This window comes from Paroedura picta, chromosome 17, assembly GCF_049243985.1.
Source record: "Paroedura picta isolate Pp20150507F chromosome 17, Ppicta_v3.0, whole genome shotgun sequence".
Taxonomy (NCBI): Eukaryota; Metazoa; Chordata; class Lepidosauria; order Squamata; family Gekkonidae; genus Paroedura; species Paroedura picta.
This window is the reverse complement of record NC_135385.1, coordinates 5,854,743-5,877,087: the sequence shown is the minus strand read 5'-3', so window position 1 is coordinate 5,877,087 and position 22,345 is coordinate 5,854,743. Positions and strand designations below refer to the sequence as shown.

At 51.0% G+C, this 22,345-nt stretch overlaps 1 protein-coding gene across 3 annotated transcripts; it reads left to right on the top strand.

Annotated features, from left to right (window-relative positions):
* The first annotated feature begins 440 nt into the window (after positions 1–440).
* On the top strand, positions 441–22,049 carry LOC143826969 (kinesin-like protein KIF19). 3 transcript variants are annotated; one of them, XM_077316039.1, is made up of 20 exons: positions 441–757; positions 4,133–4,213; positions 5,989–6,099; positions 6,671–6,758; positions 7,300–7,436; positions 8,279–8,404; positions 9,114–9,308; positions 9,803–9,955; positions 11,025–11,147; positions 11,734–11,893; positions 12,909–13,083; positions 13,817–14,036; positions 14,636–14,906; positions 15,738–15,859; positions 16,766–16,899; positions 18,202–18,307; positions 19,379–19,828; positions 19,948–20,098; positions 20,853–20,960; positions 21,553–22,049. In XM_077316039.1, exons 1-20 carry the CDS (start codon positions 632–634, stop codon positions 21,627–21,629), a joined length of 3,114 nt encoding a protein of 1,037 aa, XP_077172154.1. In that variant the 5' UTR covers positions 441–631; the 3' UTR covers positions 21,630–22,049. The 3 variants fall into 3 exon arrangements, with proteins under 3 accessions (XP_077172154.1, XP_077172153.1, XP_077172155.1); XM_077316038.1 differs by having other exon boundaries at positions 19,921–20,098; XM_077316040.1 differs by lacking the exon at positions 441–757 and adding an exon at positions 1,021–1,160 and having other exon boundaries at positions 19,921–20,098.
* Positions 22,050–22,345: the final 296 nt, after the last annotated feature.

Below are 22,345 nucleotides of genomic sequence, written 5' to 3'. Positions count from 1 at the left end.
ACCCATTTGATGGAGAGACTGATTCTGTGAAGGCTCAAGGGGGTGGCAGGTGACAGTGGATGAGCGATTGGGATGCGAGTGTCCTACATAGCGCAGGGGGTTGGACTAGATGACCCAGGAGGTCCCTTCCAACTCTTCTATGATTCTATGATTCTAAATACCGTTTGAAAACCTAGTTGCAATTGGGATGAAACTCCACAAGCCCCAGGGAGGCAGCCCTTTCCTCTGAGCCCGTGCAGATGGCAAGCCGGCTGCGCCCACCTTCCCCCGCCAGTCTTGCGGCTCCCACCTTTCTCCCCCCACCCCGCCCTGTCCTTGCTCCGAACAGCCCCAGAGCAGGCAGCCATCCAACCGGCGGAGCTTTCCCCGCAGAGGAGACAGCCATCCAACCGGTGGAGTGGGACGATTCCTGCTCAAAATGCAGTTTTGCAGCGCCCTGGCACTGTGGCTTCTAGGATGTGTGTCTGTGTGTGTGTGTGTATGTGTTTGTTTGTGTCTTTTTGGGGAGCGGAGCTTGGAGAAGCGCGTGATGTCACCGGCGTGGCTGTCCCCCGAGGGGACGCACGGCTGGCTCGCTTTCTGCACCGACTGCTCCGCGGAGGGCTGAGTTTGGGCATCTGCGGCGGGCGGGATGGGGTCTCCCTCGACGGCGCCGCCCACCCCCGCCCGGAGGAGACCCCCGCCCGGCTCCGGGACCGCCACGGCCACCCCCAGCCCGGCCGCCCTGAAGGAGCTGCGAGCCGAGCAGCAGCTGGTGGTGAGTGCCCAGAAGGCGCCCACCCGGGCGAGGTTGCCAGCCTCCAGGACTCCCCTGGGGATCTCCCGGGATGGCAGCTGGCTCTCCGGACGTCCGCGGACTACAATGACCATGGTCCCCCTGCCAGATGGTGACTGTAGCCCGTGGACGTCTGCAGTCTTCAAACCGCTGCCTTCCCCAGGACCCACCCCCACCAAATCTCCAGGAGGCCCCGACCTAGAGTTGGCAAGCCTCCTCCCTAGCCTGTCAAGGTTTGCAACATGGGTTGATGCACCGTGTGTGTGTGTGTGTGTGTGTGTGTGTGTGCGTGCGTGCGGAGATGCAGGGCTATGTTTGCTGTGTTTTTCCTCCCCCTTTACTCAAAAGTAGACCGGGGCGGACGTCCTGCTTTGAATAAGCACAGGTAAGACACATCCTTCTCCCTCCCCCCCCCCCTGCATCTTTCCCCTGATCTCCCAACACAGAAAAAAGGAACGAACAACCTCCCAAGAAAGATTCAGGGTTTCGTTTTGTTGTTTTCTAAATCAGGTTTCTTACCAAGCAGGCCGAAAGGAAATGTATGTTTCCAACCCTGCATGCCTGTGCATCCTTCTCCTCTCCTTCTGGAGAACTGTCCTTACAACAAGCCTGCGAGGTCAGCCAGGCAGAGAAAAAGGTCACCCGGCATTGCCCAAGGCAGAGCCGGGATTGGAACTCGAGTCGATAAATATTTAGGCCAACATACAAGAATATAAGGAACAAAAAGTTTCTGAACTTGTGTCTATCCAGATCCCCCAAACGACAAACAAAAAGGGGGAGGAAAAAACCAATCTGGAATAAAGTAAGGAACCTGCTTGGTATAATACAAAACGTATTTCATTTGGAATTTATTTATGGAGCTCAAAGATATAAAAATATTAAAAACAATCAAAACAGCCGGGAGGGACAAAGATCACACATATATGTTAGTTATTATGTCCATATACAACAGCAGATTCCTCAACCTTTGTAGGTTCCTATTCAAATCCCCCAGCCTGAACCCTGCACCGCATAGCCACTCAAGGGGCTGCCTGAGGAGGTGGGGGGCTCCCCCTCACTGGCAGTCTTCAACGGGGCAGATCCTTCTCCTGGATGCTGGAGGCTGATCCTGCCTTGACCAGGTGGCTGGACTAGATGGCCCTAAATGGCCCCTTCCCACTCTGGGATTCTATGATTCAACCTTTTTGTAGGAGAATTCTATTTATTTAGTGTGTTTCTTGAAACCACGTGTCCTCAAAACAGCTCAAGGTGGTACGCATGGGTGTCCCCTCCCCTGTTTTATCCCCCCCTCCCCAGATAGGTGACAGTCCCACTCGGATGAGGCCACCCATTACGGCTCATGCTTCCTCCACCTCATGGTGCTCACAACAGCCCTGAGAGGTAGGCTAGAAAGTCTAGCTGGCTGACATTTTACAGCAAGGGAGAAATGGACCCGGGTTCCCCCCCCCTCACTAGTTCCACACGCTTGACCGGTGGCGTCGGTGAATTCCCACCCATTACCCCTTTTCCTCCTTCCCCTGTTTGTCGAATTTCAAACAAGGGAGCCAAAAAGAAAACAGGTATGTGTCAGTGTGTGCTTGCCCCCAGTGGGGCAGAAATTTATTTGCTTGATCCCTCTAGGCGCTGCCGATTTTCTCCCCGCTGGGAAACCAAGGTGGCTGACGTCTTCTCCCTTCTGTTTTCTCCTTGCAAGAACCCTGCGGGGTAGGGTAGCCCGGGATAATATGACAGGCCCAAGGTCACCCAGCCAGAGAGGGGGTTCGAACCTGGGTTTCTCGGGTCCTTGTCCAGTCCTCTAGCCACGACGCCATGAAAAGGAAGGGGGACTGACCCAGAAGATTATGGGGGTAGGGGTAAGAGATTTTCACGGGATGCAATACTTGGGCCAAGAGAATTCGGCATGTTCTTCTTCTTCCCCTCACACGGCAGAGTCTACGGCAGGGGTAGTCAAACTGCGGCCTTTCCAGATGTCCATGGACTACAATTCCCATGAGCCCCTGCCAGCGTTTGCTGGCAGGGGCTCATGGGAATTGTAGTCCATGGACATCTGGAGGGCCGCAGTTTGACTACCCCTGGTCTACGGGGCTATTCTGTCTGGCTGATCGGAATCACTCTGCCAGAATCTTTGGCATTAAGGAACAGAAAAGTCTGAAAAAAAAATTCTAGACCCGAGAGCTGAAAAGCATTAATGTATCACTCACGGAGAATTGTTATTGTGTGGTTTGGTGCTCCCCATAGGTATGACCGGGATACAATTACTGGGGCAACGTTTGGTATGGATTGCTTCATGACTTGGTCCAAATCCAGCTTAGAAACAGACTCCCTTGCTCATTTGAACGCCTGGCTACTTCTCAGATGTTGTCATGGGTTAGGAGAGAAGAGCTGCTTTTTTTTTTTTTTTTTTACTCCTTGCTCTTCATTAAAACACCGTGCCAAGTTGGTGGGGCGGAGAGAGCTCTGAGAGAACTGATCTGTGAGAAGAGCTCTGAGAGAACTGGGACTGGCCCAAGGTTACCCAGCTAGCTGTGTGTGGACCATCCCGTGAAAATCTCTTAACCACTACACCATGCTGGATTATTGATTATTCTACTAAATCTAAACAGCAGGAGCCTTTATCTGAAAGCCCATATGGATGTTCAGTCATAGAATCATAGAGTTGGAAAGGACCTCCATGGTCATCTAGTCCAACCCGCTGCAGACGGCAAGAAATTCACAACCACAACTTTCCAGGAATCTGCTAAGAATTTTGAAAAAGTGGGTGGGCCTTTAGCCCAGCAAGGCGGTTGTAGATTTGGTTGGATGTGCAGATTTTTTTTTTTAATTAAGGATAGTGGCTGTGTGACTGTAAGGAAGTGGTGGCCGCCATTTTGTGGGTGGCCCCGCCTCCTGTGTCAGCCATGTTAGGGTGGCGACCAACATACCGTGTCAGAATTGCAGAGAGAGAAACCGTGTAGGCGAAAAATGGAAATTGGCCAAAGCAGTGTGAAATCTTTCCGTAAACTCTTATTTAATTAAACCACAATCCCTGAGCAAACACAACTGCTTTGACGTTTCTTTGTCAGCATTTATATGCACACGAGAGGAAAAGCACAATCAACTCTTCATGCTCTCTTGGGAACAATAGCCGGCAAACTGCTCTTTCCGAAGGTGCCACCAGGCTCATAAAAGGTCAAGGACCTCTGGAATAGTTAGTGTGGGACAAAGACATGGTTCACCCCCACCCTCCATAACCCCTTTACACATCCATGTGCAGAGCGCACTTAAACCTACAGAGCACCCAAATTCCTCGAAATGCAGAATGCCAATCCAGCTGGGTTTTTCTTTCAAGTTCTTGCGGCTTCTCCGTTCTGCTTGCAGGTGGCTCTCCGCATCCGTCCCATTAACGAAACGGAGTTGGAGGAAGGAGCCAGCATTATCGCCCACAAGGTGGGGGGTCAGGTAAGAAGAGGAGCCAGTTTTTTGGGGGTGTTGGTGGTCAGGATGGCAGCCTCCAGGTGGGGGTTGATATCCCCTCCGAATTGCAGCTCATCTCCCAAATACAGTTCCCCTGATTGGGGAAATACTGTGGCATTGTACCCCACTGAGGTCCCTGTTAAATCCATGGGTTCAGAGACCAAGCCACAAGGTAGAGTGGGGGAACTCTGTATTTTTGGCATTTGGGGGTCAACAGGGGAAGCTCTTTTGGAGTTCTGGCCCTGCTGGTGGACCTCCTGATGGCCCCTGGATTTTGGCCACTGCGTGACACAGAGTGTTGGACTGGAGGGGCCATTGGTCTGTTCCAAAATGGCTTCTCTTGGGTTCCTCCGTCTATGGGCCAAACGTTCAATCCCATCTCTATCTCTGCTTGATTCACGGCCTGTGAGTCGCTTTTGTTTACTTCCCAGAGCAGACGGCTTGACACTGGCACTGCAGAAATCTCCCTAATGATGTATTTATCGAAGACGCTGCCAAAGTTCCCCTGGAGCATTGTCACGTGTGGTTCTTTCAAAGGCAGGATTTCCCTGGAGGTTAAACAGCTCCTGCTCTCCTTGAGATAAAGGAATACGTTTCTCCCCCTCGTGCTTGTTTTTCTGTGAGGGAAATCGCTCCCAAAGAGTCCAGAGAGAACAAATCGGGTCTTCGATTTTCCATTTTAATTATTTCCATTTTCTACCGAACATCTCCCAGACACAAACTCTCCATGTGACATGAAAGAAGATATAGACTCTATACAGTCACCAACTCTGAGTCAGGAAATTCCTGGCTCCAGATTGGATATTGGATCATATCATAATCCCCAGGTTTTCTGCCATGATTTGATTCTGTTTCCATGATTTGATTTTATTGATTGCTTTGACCTATCTTGCCCTGATGTGACACAGATGCTTTGGCTTGACACCCTTTACCTTTTACTGGTACCCTTGTATCTTGGGGGACTGCCTCTTCCCATATATCCCCTACAAGGAAGAACTGGGAAGCAAAACCTGTTCACAATCCCCGTCCCCAAAGCTATCCTGTTGGCCCCAAACTGGGACCAGGGCCTTTTCTGCCCTGGCCCCAGTCTGGTGGAATGATCCCTTTGGCAAGAACTGGGCCATGAGGAACCATGGACAGTTCCGCAGGGCTTACAAGAAGGTGTTCAAAACACCAGCCAAATTATCTATGAGCCTGGATATTTGCTCTGCATCAGCCCTTCCACTACAAGAGCAGAAGGACTTAGAAATATTTTCAGGGCTCCGTTATATTTTTAAAATAAGGTATGATAATATTGTTTTTAATACTGTTTTTAAAAAGGTTGCTACCTCTTGAGTCCTAGAGGAAGGGCAGGCTATAAATGCAATTTTATTAATTATTATTATTATTGGTATTAGTATCATAAAAGGGAGAGATCTCACTGGTGTATAGTGCCATAGAATTCACCTTACTTGGTGACTAAGGAAAAAAATGACAATTTACCATTGTTATTTCTATCTGCTGTAATTATTGAGTTTCATGTAAACCGCCCTGAGCCGCAGGGCAAGGCGGTATATAAATGTAATAAAACCAACCAACCAACAATCAAACAAACCAGGGGTGGCCAAATTGAGGCTCTCCAAATGTCCATGGACTACAATTCCCATGAGCCCCTGCCTGTTCTAGCCATGCCCTTCCTGATACATATAAAAAAGTGTTTAAAAATGACACTGTTCTCTCTGTCCGCCAAGCTGAACTCGTGAGTCATTTCTCCGTGGCAGATGGTGGTTCTGATGGATCCGTCAGAAGATCCGGACGACATCTTGCGTGCCAACCGCTCCCGGGAGAAGACTTTCATCTTCGACATGGTTTTTGACCACGCGGCGAGCCAGGTGAGGCAATTGCCCCCGTCCCTCTGACATGATTTAGGTTCTGTCGTCCTGGGAGCAAAATCCTATTCCTGCTTCCTTCTTCGAGCAATTGCTGCTGTGATTTCCAGGTGGGACGTTCATGGCAGGAAAGTCGTGGGCACCTGCAATGGAAGAGCAAACACATCCGACCCAAGGAGCATTATAGATTCCCCTGTAAGCACCGCAGTTGTGATCTGAATTGGGCAGGGCGGATGCAAGAATTGAGGGCAACCTGCTAAAAGGGGGCCGATTGTCCTTTGTCTATCTGTGACCCAAATGACCAAAACAAGGGAACTCCTGAATCAGATCCAGGGACGCCGACTCTCTGTCAACACCAGAGCCAAGTAGGGGCAGGTTCTCCTGTGTTTCTGTGCCCAATTCGGAGGGGGATTGCAGAGGGGCTCTTTGGCCCACTTGGGTAACCCACAGGTTAAGAAGAGCTATGAACTGCGGTTTTGTATTGCGCTTTGGATTAGCCGAAGGCACACGGTCTTCTTATTGAGCTCCATCGAAGTGCTGCGAAATCTGACCGGCCGCCTTTCCTTGCTCTTAGGAGGAGGTGTATGTGTGCACCACCAAAAACCTCATCGACGGGGTCATTTCGGGATACAACGCGACCGTTTTTGCCTATGGGCCCACAGGTAAAAGGGTTTAAGTGGTATTGTTGGTCTGCTCTTTCTTGTGGACTACATCTGGAATCACAGATTAGGGAGAGCCAAATCATAACATTTATTTGTTTAATTTAGCCCCCCCTCACCCCCACTTTCCACTCCGACTGGCTTATAACAGCATTCACCCTTCCCTGCCTTTATCTTCACAACAACCCTGTCAAGCGGGCCAGGCTGAGACCGTGTGACTGCTCCAAGGTTGCTTAGTGAACTTCCACAGTAGAGATTCGAACTCAAGGCTCCCCGCAGAATCTTGCCTGGCCTGTGCTTTATGGTTTAGGAAGGGAACGTGATTGTTCCTTGGTTTTTCTCTCAGTGGAGAATCACTTTGCCCCTTTACATCCTCCGTTTTGTCCTCACAAAAACCTCCCTGTGAGGTAGGCTAGCCAAAGAGAGAATAACCAGATCATGGTCGCCCAGCAAGCTTTCACAGCCAACTGGGGGAATTTGAACTCGGGTCCGGCACAGTTATGGGGAATATTCTGATCTCTGCCTTTCTCTGGGTTTTATCCAGGGGCTGGGAAAACATACACAATGCTGGGTGTGGACTCAGAACCAGGCATCTACATCCGCACACTCCATGACCTCTTCAGAGCTATTGAGGCCACCAGTGGGGACATGGCCTACTCAGTCTGCATGTCGTACTTAGAGGTAGGTTGGCTGGGCTCCACCAAGAAGGCGCTCAGGGGTGGTGTGTTCATGTTGATTTCTTCCCTAACAACCCTGTGGAGTAGGGTAGGCCGAGGAAGAGAAGAAGAGCTGTTTTTGCAACCCACGTTTTACCCCCCAAAGGAGTCTCCAAGCGGCTTCCCATCACCTTCCTTTCCTCTCCCCACGACAGACACCCTGCGAGGTAGGTGGGGCTGAGAGAGCTCTCTCAGAAGGGTGACTGGCCCAAGGTCACCCAGCTGGCCTCGTGTCTCAAAAGTGGATCACAATCGCCTGCCCTTCCTCTCCCCACAACAGACACCGTGTGAGGTGGGTGAGAGAGCTCCGAAAGAACAGGGACTAGCCCAAGGTCGCCCAGCTGGCTACATGTGGAGGAAGAACGGGGAATCAAACCAGGTTCTCCAGAAGATGGGTTCTCGGTTCTCCACGCTGGCTGTCCGTGATCTCAGAAAGAGGGGAGGGGGGGGGCATCCAGGCCCTTCCAAGGGCGGAGAGGGGATTTGGAACGGGGTCTCCTAGGGTCCATGTGGACACACATGGTGTGATGCCCTGCGTGGTCTATCCAACCATGTTGGGAAATTCCTGGAAATTTGGGGAATGGAGCCTGAAGATGAGGCACGGACATTCATCGGGAGTAACCTGGGAGAGGAGGAACGTCACTGAGGTATCCTGCCACAGAGTACAGTAGAAATCTCCAGCCCCCCCCCCCCCGGAAGCTGGCACCCCAAGTACCCACCTAAATAAACCCTAAAATATTCTGCCGCAGCCTGGATTTAAAAACCCCCTCCCCACCTGCTTTCAAGAACACGGTCCTTTTCTTTCAGATTTATAACGAAGTCATCCGTGACCTCCTGAATCCATCTTCGGGGTTCCTGGAACTCAGAGAGGACTCGAAGGGGAGCATCCAAATTGCCGGCATTACGGAAGTGTCGACCACAAATGCACAGGAGGTACACTTGGACGGCCTTCTGTAGGGAAGGAGGGAGCGGCCGGTGTAGAAACAAATTTAGCAGAGCGCTCACAGAAGGTCAGAGCTTTTGTTAGAATTGGCACAGCATCGTGAGATATATATTATTGAAAGGCATCTTCATGGACTTACCAAAGGTTCTTCCCGGAAGTGATGACGGGTAGCTCTAGGAATCTCCAGAAACTCTATGGCAGAAATCATAGAGTTTCCGGCAATTCCTAGACCTGCCCATCATGGCTTCCTGTAAGAACGTCCAGTAGGTGCACACGGCTGCATTTCCTCCCCCTTCACACACTTTGTCTCACACCACCACTCTGAGTCCCCATCGGAGGGCCAGCATCCGTGACACAAGATGCAGAAGCAGGAAGGAGATGGCAGACCCGTATTGTCATCCTGCCCAAATTCAATGCTGATCTGGAAAATGGCCCCTGAAATTGACTTCACCATCCATGGAACTGTCCAAAACATGATCTAGCACCAGTGACCCATCTAGTCCAACATCCTATTCCACAGCATGGCCAACTGGTGATCCTGGAGGGGCCAACAAATTCCAGCATGGCTGTTCAGAGATTGACCGCCCCTGGCTGTGGAGGTTCTCGTTGGCCATCCGTCGGTGGATCCCTGGATCCGTCTTCGAAAGCCACCTCTGCACCTCCACAAGCCCAGCTGGCCTCTTCTTCCGCCTCGTTTAGATCATGGAGCTGTTGACGAAAGGGAACAAGGAACGCACTCAGGAGCCCACGGCCGCCAACAAGACCTCCTCCCGGTCTCATGCCATCCTCCAGGTGACGGTGAAGCAGACGAACCGGGTGAAGGATACCAACGAGGAAGTGCGAGTCGGGAGGCTCTTTATGGTTGACCTGGCGGGGTCAGAAAGAGCAGCTCAGGTACAGCTCAGTCCTCTACCCCACCCCTCAAGCCCCCATAGTTCCTTAGTCAAGGTCCTCCAAGGCTTGGAAGGGCTGTGGATCAGTGGCAGAAGATCTGCTTGGCATGCAGAAGGTCCCTGGTTCAATCCCCAGCATCTCCAGTCAAAAGATCTAGCAGGAGGCGATGGGAAAGATCTTCAGCAGACCTCATGGGCAGTGTCTGTTGTGGGGAGAGAAAGGATAGGCAGCTGTAAGCCACTTTGAGTCCCACGATGGGGCTGCTCAGTGACCTTGGGCTGGCTGCAGTTCTCCCAGAGCTCTCTCAGCCTCGCCTTCCTCACAGGCTGCCTGGTGTGGGGAGAAGAAGAGAAGGCGATTGTCAGCCGCTTTGAGATGCCTTTTGGGGTTCAAAAAAACAACAACTCTTCTTCTGCTTCTGGCCACCCGTTGCCAATTTCTCCGAGTTCCTTCCGGATGCAGAGACGAACTAGTTTGCTCCTCTTCCTGTGTAGACGCAGAACCGGGGCAAGAGGATGAAAGAGGGTGCTCACATCAACCGTTCGCTTCTGGCCCTGGGAAACTGTATCAATGCCCTCAGTGAGAAAGGGGGCAGCCGGGCCCAATATGTCAACTTTCGAGACAGCAAACTCACCCGTCTCCTGAAGGTACTCTGTTTGTTTGGAATTAGTTGTGGCACCCGTAATGCTGATCCCACTGGGTGCTCGATCGCATGTTCATCCAGAGGCCGGGCTTAAAAATGCACCGGGGATTTGTCCGAGGATAGTCCTGGCCTAAGCTTGCTAGGGATGCCAGCCTCCAGGTGGGACCTGGGGATGCCCTGAAGCGATAGCTCATCTCCTGGAGACAGAGATCAGCTCCCCTGGAGAAGAGGGCTGGTTTGGAGGGGCGACTCCAGAGCATTATCCTCCACTGAGGTCTCTCCCCACCCTAAACCCCGCCCACTCCTGGCTCCACCCCCAAAGTCTCCAGGTATTCCGCAACCCAGAGCTGGCAACCCAGACGGATATTTCACAGAATAATAATTGATTATTAAACAACACAGACCTGTTCCCTATGGAGAAAATAGCTGCTTTTTAAAAAACATTTTAAAAAATATTTTATTATGCTACAAACAACATCACCACTGAACAAAAAAACAACAACACAAAACTCATACAAAAATAACACACACATCACAATCACAGCCTCAGATTTGACTTCCCACCCAGCTCAACCTCCTGGACATATAAACCCTCCTTCCTGAGCGAAGAAAAATTCATTAGAATTTATCTGCTGCTTCACTTTCTTTATGTTTTGTAAACTTTTGCAGAGCCCGGAAAAGTTTTCTTCACATAGTTCCGGAAAGGTGCCCACTGTTCCCAGTATTTCTCCAGGTTGTTGCCCTTTAATAGTGCCGTTAATCCGCTACAGAAAATGGCAGCTTTGGGCATTACACTACCATTATACCCGCCCAGAGGCCCCGCCCCTCCCCAAGCCCCGCCCTCAGGCTCCACCCCTAAAAGTTCTAGGGATTTCCCGACCTCAAATTCACATCCAAGACAGGCTCACGAGAGAGATAACTCAGTATCTGCCTGGCTTGTCGTAATTTTTCCCCACTCTCTTGGGTGGGCTGATAATCCCCAAACCCTCCAAGGCCTTTCTTTGAGGCATTATGATGAGGCTCAGAGCCCTGGGTCCTGTCGGGGGTCTATTAATGGCTGTGTTATCCAGTAGGACTCCTTGGGAGGAAACTGCAGGACTGTCATGATCGCTCACATCAGCCCGGCCAGCACTTATTTCGAGGAATCTCGGACCACCCTGATCTACGCATATCGAGCGAAAAACATCAAAACCCGGGTGAGGAAGCCAAACGGCGCTAGAAATCAGTTTGGCAGCTCTGAAGCGCATGCAGTAGTTGAATGTGTCTTGAGAGCTCTGGGGAAAGGGGTAAAAAACATAAATATATTGTCTCTTTATCCTGGCTTCTCCTGTTCCACTTCCTGCTCTTGGTGACTTCCTCTCTTGTCCTCTTGCCCTGCTAGATCAGACCTGTGGCCCATCTAGTCGAGCATCCCGTCTCACGCAGTGGCCAACCAGTTTCTCTGGACAGCCAGCAACAGGGCATAGAGGCCTTGGCTTACCCCTGAGGTTGCCTCTTGGATCTGGGATTCAAAGGTTTAGTGCTTCTGAATGTGGAGGTTCCCCTCAGCCACCATCGCTAACTGCCATTGATGGACTTACCCTCCATATATCTATCAAATTCCCCTTTTGAGTTGTTAATTCCTGTGGCCATCACTACATCCTCTGGCCACAAATTCCACATTCAGATTCACTAAACCTCTCCTTTCATCTGATAGCTGCAGAATTGCAATATGTTTTCTTCTTCTTCTTCTTCTTCTTCTTCTTCTTCTGATTGGATCTGGTGGTGGTTCTGACCCAACAGGTGAAGAGGAACCTGCTTAATGTCTCCTACCACATTGCCCAGTATACGAGCATCATTTCGGACCTGCGCCGGGAGATCGAGCGCTTGAAGGCGAAGGTTGAAAACCAAGAGAAGGACAGAAGTTTGCTCGGTTCTGGGGCCAAAGATATACACGTCAGAGGTGGGAAATTTGTTGCGTAATTGCTCAGCCAACAGGGTTATGGGCCCAGCAGGCTCCCACGGTACTGACAGTTTATTGGACACCTTACCCATCTTTAGAATAGATAAAAGTACTTCTTCACCAAAGAGTCATTCAGACATGGAATTCCCTGTCACAAGAAGTGGTGGCAGCCATGAGTACCGACAGCTTAGAGAGGGGATTGGTTAAATATCTGAAGCAGATGTCCATTAATGACTAGTAGCCACAAGGTTTAGATGGGACACTCTGTCTGGGGCAATGATGCTCTGTCTTCTTGATGCTTGGCAGAAGATTGAGATGGCTTCTGGAGGACCTCCTGACGGCACCTGGGTTTTAGCCAGTGTGTGACACAGAGTGTTGGACTGGATGGGTCATTGGCCTGATCCAACATGGCTTCTCTTAGGTTCTAAATTGCTTTGTTTTGCACTGTTTAAACTTGGCTTCAGTCTAGGCAAGAACAGATGGCTTTTAAAAACCAAGCAGTTATGATTATACATCCATATTGTACGGTTAGTGAGTAATTAAATTCTCAAGGTTGCCCTCTAGTGGACTTAGCTTTCGGCTTTTCTTTAGAGCAAGCGGTTTTATCCTTGCTATATCATCATCATCATAACTGATTCTTAGGGAATAAATCCCATTTCTCCACCTTAATTGACCTGTCTTGCTGGAACAGAGCAGAAATACGGTGGAATGCTTCTGGACTTCTGTTAGTCGAATTCAAAACACAATAACCTTTGAATAAGAGTAGTATTGGAACCGAACAGCATTCTCACAACATTTAAGTGTATCATTTCTAAATTAGTTCTCCAGGATCTGGTGAAAAACCAGCATGGGGGACGTTCAGAGAATCTCTTCCCCTTGACCAATGGAAACCCGGAATCCCCACCCTGAGATTTCTCTAGGGGTCACTTTCGAAGGAATATGAAGGGCCAGAGATTCCAGTTCCCAGTGTCAAAGCAGAAGGGGAGAAACGGTCCCTCTCGTGCTTCCCTCCCAGGCGAGACCCATCCGGACCTGGAGGAGAGCAGCCGCCAAGAAATGAACAAGCTTTGCACGCAGCTGGTCGAGGCGTTCAAAGACCAGATGGACATGCGCCGCAGCCTCATGGAGCTCGAGAACACGAACATGGAGCTGCACGTCGACACCTCGAGGCACCTGCTGACCATTGCCGAGTGAGTCATGCCATCCAATCCCCCCAAAAAGTCGCGTTTTCGTTCTCTTCGCAAGCAGATGAGACCGGATCTGGGCATCAGGGACTTTTGCCTGTTGGCATGTCCATTCCCCTTCTACCCAGCCCTTGAGTGGAGCAGCTCACCCACCCCCTCACCCATATTATCTTCACAACAACCCTTTGAGGTAGATGAGGCAGAGGGGGGATTGGACAGGGCCGAGCTCCCCCAGCTGGCTACACGTGGAGAAGGAGTGAGGAATCAAACCCGGTTCTCCAGATCAGAGGCTGCCGCTCTTGACCACGACACCGCTGATAACGGTCCTATTTAACAGGATGCCCCTTTATCTGTACAGCCAGATTTGTCTGTACAACCACTTGGTGGGCATCAGAAAAGGGGTTGGTGGGTGCCAAGCAGTACCATGTTGGGTACCCCTGTATTGCAAGGTCCCTGGTGAACATAATGGATGCTTTAGGATGCTTAGGGCTGATCCTGCGTTGAGCAGGGGGTTGGACTAGATGGCCTGTAGGACCCCTTCCAACTCTAGGATGCTATGATTCTATGATAATATCTGTTGTGGTTTGCCTGGCCAAAGAAGTGGTATCTTGGGCTCTAGGATAGTGGGAACGGTGGGCTGGAGAGCCCCCTGTGGATTGGGCCCCGATTCTTTGGGGTACAATGGACACGGGCGTCCCAAGATGGGACCGCCTCTCGCTCAAAGGCACTTTCCTTGCAGTTGGGAACAAGAAAAAGCTCACCAGGACGGGAAGTATCTCAAGCAGTGTGGGGATGAAAGGCATGATGAAGCCGTGGAGGGAGAGAAGGAGGAGGAGAAGGAGGAGGAGAAAGACGGAGAGGGGTCCCGAGAAGATTCACCAGAGCCTCACGAGGTGGCCGTAGCCCGGGAGGAGATCAACATGTTGTTGGCGGAGCAGCGGAAAACGGCAGCCCTAAAGGTAATGGCGGAGGGACTGATTTGTACAAGAATTGTACAGGGCAGAGGGATAGGAGGACCAGCTCCGAAATCCTGGAGACCTGGGGGGAGGAGCTTGGAGAAGGAGGCGGGATCTCCATGAGAGATAATCCAGAGCAGCTGCTTCCTCCAAGGGACCACATCTCTGTCATTGGGCGATCCCCTGTCATTTAGAGAGCTTCTTTTGGCAGCGAGGTTGCTGATGTGGGCCTCGATCCAACGGGGATTCCAGCCCCTAAAGTGCCTGCCTAAAAGATAAACACTCAGGTGCAACTGAAGAAGTGAGTCCCAATTCACAAAGGCACCTGCTGGAATAAATGTCCATTTTCTTAAGCGCGCAAAGGGTCTCTGGTTTAATTTCAGGATCGTGTGCAAGCTCTGTGGCGAACCCTTTTTCTTCTGTGGGGGCTTCCTCACAGGATCAACATCCTCGGGGCGGCAACCAAAGTGCAGGGTCCTCAAGGGAGACCGTTGCAGGCCCCACTTCTCTGATGCATTCCGTGAAACGAGCAACACCCCAGGACATTGCAACGCGGGGCTAAAGCCGGTGGTTGACAAGGGCCCTTCCCTTTCCCCGCTCAGGCCGACCTGGAGCAGCGCCTGGCCAACGCCAAGAGGAAGGCCTCGCAGATGGAGAAGCTCCTGCCCCAGCAGATCACCAGTGAGGACCAGCGAGAGGTCCTTCGCCTCCTCTGCAGGGCTCACGAGCTGGAGGTGGGCAGCACGGAGCTACAGGCCGGCGCCTTGTACAAGGAGAGCCTCCTGTGCCAGAAGGACTTCCTCATCCAGCGCCACCAGCAGCACCGGCGCCTGTGCGAGGAGATCATCCGGCAGCAGCGCTTGCTGATAAAGGGTAAGGCCCTGGTTCTGCAGGCGTCTCTGGTAGGGCCTCTGATCCTCCAATGGGGATGAGGGATGCCCCACGCCCAGCCCTCATTTCCTGCCTCCACTAACAGTGGCAATTTTGTTAAAAAACAGTCGCTGTGCCTATGGTATGATGTCACTGGTAGTCACATCTTGCCTCTCTAGGAATCTCTGGAAACTCTATGGTAAAAATAGTTTCCGCCCATTCTAGAATTGGCCAACATTATGTATGATGTCACCTGGAAGTCACATCATGCCCCTCTAGGAATCTATGGAAACTATGGTAAAAATAGTTTCCGCCCATTCTAGAGATGGCCAACATTATGCATGATGTCACCTGGAAGTCACATAATGTCTCTCTAGGAATCTCTGGAAACTATGGTAAAAATAGTTTCCGCCCATTTTAGAGATGGCCAACATTATGCATGATGTCACCTGGAAGTCACATCACGCCCCTCTAGGAATCTCTGGAAATTCTATGGTAAAACCTGTTTCCAGCCATTCCTAGAGATGACCGACATTATGTATTGTGTTACCTGGAAGTCACATCACACCTTTCTAGGAATATATGGAAACTCTATGGTAAAACCCGTTTTTGCCCATGCCTAGAGATGGCTGACGTTTCCCCTAGAAGTGATATCACTCCTACTCTAGGAATCACCAAAAATGCCATGGTTTTACCTCGGGGTTTCTGGCACAGTTTGCGCCCCAGGGTGCACGAATCTCCAAGCGCTTTAAGTTTGCTCAGTTTCTTGAGGTGTCAAACAAATCATTGGTCTTGTGACCTTGTCCATCTGCTGTTTCCTTCCTTTCACCCCAGACCACAACATCCCTGTTCCGCCCCCACTGGGAAAGCTGTACCGGCTGTATTCCCGCGAATTAGAAGAAGGGACCCTGAACCGTCTGCTTGCATTTCACTCCCTGATGTCCAGCGCCATTCGGGTGAGGTCACCCTGTTCCTTCCTTAGAAACATACGTGGCAAAACAGGTTCCAGGTGAAATCCTTCCCAGAATCCCCTCTCAACAGGCACCAGCCTCACACCTGGAATTTCCCAAGGCAAAATTGGAAACCCTGCCCCCAGTGGTGGGGAGGAAATACTGCAAGGCAGGCACAGTACCAGGCTGGTTCTGGCTCTATCGAGCAGCGCTCCCTGTGGTGGGGAAGAGAACTTGCGAGTCATAAATACAGGCACATTACATTGCTGGCACTCCCAGCAGGGAGGTGTTATAGCACTCCCTGTGGTAGGAAAGATTTACTGTAAGGCAAAGGTGGCTCTTGCCATTCCAATCAGGGGGTGTTATAGCACTCCTGGTGGTGAGGCAGAATTACTGCAAGGACTCTTCCTTGCAGTAATACATGCCCCCCACAAGGCGACTGTTGCTACTCCGATCAGAGAGGTGTTATAGCATTCCCCGTGGTAGAGATGAGGTATTGCACAGCAGAAATGCAGATACACTACCGGGCTGCTGCAACTACTCCAATCAGGGAGGCGTTGCAGCACTCTCTGTGGTGAGGTGGGGTTACTGCAAGGCAAGGAATGTATCCAAACCACTGGGGGGCTGTTGTTACTCCAAACTGGGAGCTTTTACAGCACTCCCTGTGGTAGGGAAGAGTAACTGCAAGGCAGGGATGCAGACGCCACTACTGGGATGCCGCTGTTATCATCTGAAAGGCGGTTATGCCGGTACATTTAGTACAATAGCAGCACCATTTAAGTAGATCCCCTCCTCATGGAAGAGCCCTCCAAGTATTCTCTCACCCTATGGATGTCCTGCCATTGTTCTATTTTTTATTCCTCATGGTTTGTCCTCCCCTGTATAAAGCACATGTCTCCTCTGCTTCCTCAGGAACGCTCTGTCCTAGACTCAGCTCAGCAGGGAGAGATAAATAAAGAAGAGAACCGGAAAGGATCACTTGATCACAAGGAGCTCTCCGGGGGACCAAAATTTGAACTGCCCCCGATTGTTGTAGAACCCGACAGGTATTGCTCTTCTCCTCACTGCCTCCGATCTTCACCCGCCTTATTTTGGTCCAGCGAAACCCTGCTCTTCCCTGGGAGGGATTGACGCAGTTACAAGAGTCAGGGGTTGAATTCACAATGGGGAGGGGGAATGGAAAATGGTGGTGGGAAACAGAACCAAAACACAAATTACTGTGCATTTTCAAAGGGACAACTGTGGTGAAAAACAAGAATGTTAGGCTTATTTGAAGAGCCTCTTGTGGCGCAGAGTGGTAAGGCAGCTGTCTGAAAGCTTTGCCCATGAGGCTGGGAGTTCGATCCCAGCAGCCGGCTCAAGGTTGACTCAGCCTTCCCTCCTTCCGAGGTCGGTAAAATGAGTACCCAGCTTGCTGCTGGGGGGTAAACGGTAATGACTGGGGAAGGCACTGGCAAACCACCCCGTGTTGAGTCTGCCATGAAAACGCTGGAGGGCGTCACCCCAAGGGTCAGACATGACTCGGTGCTTGCACAGGGGATACCTTTATCCCTTTTTACCTAGGCTTATTCAGCGTGGTTCGGGTAGAATTAAACAGAGTGGTTTTTTTGGGGGGGGAAGGGGCTCTACTTTTGATCAGGGTCCCGGATTCACTAAGACCAGAAAACAAGCTGATTTGACAAATAAATGGGATTTCTAGTTGTGTGAATGTTGTGCCACTCTTAACCTGGGTTAGACGCTGCCCCCTGCTTTATGCTGCTGGTTTTTTTTTTAAAAGATGTATAGTTTTGTGTCATTGCCTTTGTTGTGAGAGGAATGTCGGATGCCAACTTGGGAACAGAAGAAGAGAGGGACATCAGTATGTTGAAACAAAGGAATATTTGCAAGTGAAAACGCCAGTTTTGGGGACTTTGCTTACACGCTCCAAAAAGCAGGATTGCCAGCTCGAGGGTGGGAAATACTTGGGAGATTTTTTGAGAATGGAGGCTGAGGAGGGTAGGAGAGGAGGGATGGGGCATGGTGGCATTGTGCCCACCTCCCAGAGTGGCAATTTTCTTAATGGGATCAGTTGTAATCCCGGGAGATTCTCAGACACCATCCCTGGAGCTTGACACCCTTCCACAGAGAGAAGAAGCAAAACTGTGGATGAGAACACTTCCATCTTGCAGCCCTTTCTTGGTTGCCCTCCTCCCTTTCCATGCTGGTTTTCTAAGAATCCCAAAAATTTTCCACCGGGTTTTGCTAGAGGTCAGCCAGGGTTAGGGAGCTCCTGTGGTCGGTAGTTTTCCAGGCCCTGAAGAACACGGGCCTGTTCTTTTGCTCACCCGCCTGTGTTTTCTTTCCCTCAGCGACAGCCACAGATCAGCTAAAAATACCCCGGCTCGGAAAAAGAAAATCTGGGAATGGAACCGTAGCCCGACTCTGCTGCACTTCTTGAGGACGCCCCTCCACCAAGTCAGTCAGTCAGAAATCTCGTCTAACTCATCTGTGTAATCTTATCTGTCTTATCAAGTTTGCTGTTGATCCTCTCTTATCTAACTTATCCTTACCAAGCTCATCTCTCTTGTCTAGTGTACCGTGTTTACTCTAATGTAATCTTGCTTATCTGCATAATTTATACCAAACCTTTCCCCTCGGGGAGGGAAAAGGGCAGGCAGGGAAATTTGAATGCTTTTGAAGGGAAAACCGCCACGAAACCACTCTCAGAAAACCCGAGGCAACAGCACCCGGAAAGCAAACTGAGCGCAGAAGGGAGGGAAATCAACACAGAACAAAATATTTCCCAGAAGTTGTGGGAGAGAACAACAGAATTTGATGCCATGTTTTTAAAATCGTGACATTTGATGCAATAGGGTGTTTTTTTTCCTTAATGGCTTTCAAATGTTGTTCTGCCTTCTGTTTGCCTGCTAGCCAATAGTTATTCCCAAGAAAAGGCATAATATGATTTATTAACCTTGCTGACCCTTGGAACCATTCCTGCTTCAAAACTCATTTGAAGGTGAGACACTTGTTAAGGACAGGGGTAGCCAACCTCCAGGCAGGATTCCCAGAATTCTCCCAGAATTCCAACTGACCTCCAGACTATTAATCTGTTTTATTTCTTTAATGCATTTATTAGCTACCTTATGGAGGTCAAGGCGACAGTCCTAAATAAAACCATCTTCAGCTGCCTCCTAAAGATGGGAAGGGAAGGGGCCAGGTTCCTGGTCAGGGGGCTGCCACCAAAAAGGCCCTGTGATGTGTACCCATCAAACAAGCTTCTTTGATTGATGGGACATTCGGGAACATGTGATCAACGGAGATTAGTTGCTTTGGGGAAAATGGCCTACAATTCTCATGAGCCCCTGCCAAGAAGTCCTAGCCGAGACCCATGGGAATTGTAACTGGAGAACCAGTTTGGCCATCTATACTCTATGCCCTTATATCCCACCGTAATTCCCTCCTCTCCTCAAACTCCGCCGTCCCCGGGAATTTCCCCACCCCAAAATGAACACGCCCTGCATTTTCTGTTGCCTTGCTTTCCAGCCGAAGGTCCCTGGTGTTGCTTCAAAAAAGCCAGCATCCAAGGTCAATTCCCCGATCTCCCACGACTTCATTCGGAAAAAGTCCCAGGCAGACGTCCTGCCGAGAAAGGAAACGCTGAAGGAGATCGCCGACGGCACAAAACGGATTGCTCTCATCGCGGCCACCCGCCGCTCCCGGGCCCGGGACAGACACCCCAGCAGCGAGCTCTCTTCCCTGCACGGTTTGGAGGATGAATTGTTGGAGCTGAAGTTCCTCCAGCCCAGCGCCACTCCGGAGCATAACTTCAAAGACGCCGAGAGCATCGAGGGCGTCCTGACGGAGGCCAAGGGGAAGGAACGTCCGTACCCCAAGCCTTGGAAAGGGCCGGAGAAAGAGAGAGGGAGGAAGAGATTCTGGGGAAAGAAACCTGGGAAGAAAAGATCGCGCTCCCTTGAGCCCACTTTCCCGACGGTAAGGACCAACCGGCCACTGGGGAATAGGGCAGGGGGGATGGGGGAATGGCGGGAGGCAGATTCCCAGGTGTGAATCTGAATTAACAGCAGCCGTGGGGGAAGGGGCATCTTTTACAGGCCTCGCAAGTTAAACCGCGGAGTCCCTCCAGCCAGACAGACCACGTCTCTCAGAGCCAGCTTTGCCGGTCACCTGATGTCGCCGTGAGCCATGCGAATCACGCCCCGTCGGGAGCCGCGAAAATCAAATTTCCCACCAGCCGCCCAACAGGTGAAGCTGTGCGAGATGATGTCTCCCTGGTCATAGGGTCGTTGCCACGTGCTGGCAGTCTGTCCTTCCTCGATTGGGCCAGACTCTCGAATGACAACTGATTTCAGGGTTGCCAGACCCACAGATAGAGGTGGGGGCCCCCTGCTCCCAGGCAGTGCCGCCCCCCCAACTGGAGGACTTATCTGGAGAAGGAGAGAAGCCCAGACCTCATTGCTGGTATAGTCCAAAACGTGACATCGTTACACCAGTTGACGTCCAGGTGCTGTTCTGCTATTTGGGCAAAAATATGGTAGAAGCCAGTTTTACCATAGAGGTTTTGCCCAAGTACCAGAACGTCACATGGATGTGATGATGTCACTTCCTGTGTGACATCGGCATCAAGGCCCGGGCCTTTTTCTTTCTCCAGGCAAGTGCCTCCCCTTCCCTTCCTCGTTGCCTGGCAACCTTAACTGGTCTCCAGGCCCCTCTACAAAGTGGACTCTATGGGATTATCCCCCCACAGAGGTCCCAAAAACCCTGCCCTCCTCAAGTTACATCCCCAAATCTCCAAGAATTTCCCAAGCCCGAGTTGAGGACCCCAAGCCTGACTCGAAACAAGGCTTTTTTAGGGTTCCTTGACTCTAAACCCAGAATGTAGTCGGGAGAAGCCTAGAGATCTTCCGTTTCATTCGTGGCGGCAGGGCGGAAGTGGAAAGCAGCATCCAGTCACGACCCAGGAGGGGGGGAAAATCGCTCTGTTTGTGTTGCCTTGCAGAGGATAACCCGTTGCAGGTTCTGGTGGTCAGCGACACGGCCCCAAGCACCGTCCAGCAGAGCAATTCGGGGGAAAGCGGAGGCCAGGTTCTCCAGAAGAGGGTCAAAGGTCAGTAGCAGGGCTGTCAAAGCCAACGCCTTGAGCCAGCCATGGTTGGCTCAGGAAGACCCTTCTCCTTTTACTTTTGGCTTCTCCGCCCGGGGAAATTTGGAAAGAACTGTCAGCTGAGAGAGCCGGTGTGGTACAGCGACTGGAAACTGCAAATCCAGTCCCGGTTGGAAAATAGCATTTCCAGGCAGGATTTTCTTTGGACAACGTTCTGCCACACGGGTTTCCCGTGCTATTTTGGAGAATAAGAAGAGCTGTTTTTTATACCTCACTTTTCACTATCTGAAAGAGTCTCAGAAGCGACTCACCAGCCCCTTTCCCTTCCTCTCCCCGCAACAGACACTCACCATGAGGTAGGTGAGGCCAAGTGAGCTCTAAGAGAACTGCTCTGTGAGCATTGCTCTATCAGGACTGTGACTGGCTCAAGGTCAGCCAGGTGGCTGCTTGTGTAGGAGGAGCAGGGAATCAAACCCAGCTCTCTAGATTCGAGGCCGGTCTTAACCACGACACCACCTGATTCAGAGAGCTCCCAATGTCATTTTGAAATAATGTAATCAAGGAGCTGACAAATGTCGCCTTATTTCGCACTCAGGGCCTGCAGAGAGTGCCGCCGGACACCCAAAGCAGAGTCAAGGCATCAAACCGAGAAATCTGCCAAAGGCTAAATAAAGGCAGAGGGAAGGCAGATTTTTTGCTCCTGGCAGCAGAAGGGTCCTCCTTTGCCAAGAAGTTTTCTCACTAACGGGGATCAGGCTGGAAAAGGGGAGGAGCTGAGAAATCATACCGACAGCGGCCTGTGCTTTAGCAGCCAGCCAAAGAAAAGAACGTTTGCACACCTCCTTCAGAAGCTGGGAGAAAACGCCTGGCAGCAAGGAGTAGATCTGGAGGCCATCACCGATTCAGTTCCCGGATTATGGACTCCTTCCCTCCCACCTCTTACCACATTCCGGACAAAACACAACTTGGTTTTCTTCAAGGCTAAGCTTCCACTGCCCCCTTGATATGGTTACGTACTTGGGGGGGATTTTGGAATCCCCCCCCCCGAGAGACTCAGTTGGGTTCTCAAGAAATAAAGGTTTCTTCGTTTTACGTGACCGACTTGGATTCTCTCTACGTGTGTCTTGCCAATTCTCGCCGGGCAGTCATGCTCTGCCATCTTGGCGCTTGGGGGCAAGATTGGGAGAGCTTCTGTAGCTCTGGCCCAGCTGGTGGACCTCCTGAGGGCCCCTGGGTTTTGGCCACAGTGTTGGACTGGATGGGCCACTGGCCTGATCCAGCATGGCTTTTCTTATGTTCTTACGTCTTATAGAATCATAGAGTAGGAAGGGGCCTCCAGGGTCATCTAGTCCAACCCCCTGCACAATGCAAGAATTCACAACGACATG

Excerpts from the sequence above, each read along its gene's own strand:
- LOC143826969 (XM_077316038.1), top strand. The coding sequence starts at position 632 with ATGGGGTCTCCCTCGACGGCGCCGCCCACCCCCGCCCGGAGGAGACCC. Across the intron at positions 7,437-8,278 it reads TCTGCATGTCGTACTTAGAG|ATTTATAACGAAGTCATCCG; the intron begins GTAGGTTGGCTG and ends CTTTTCTTTCAG. Across the intron at positions 18,308-19,378 it reads TGAGGACGCCCCTCCACCAA|CCGAAGGTCCCTGGTGTTGC; the intron begins GTCAGTCAGTCA and ends CTTGCTTTCCAG.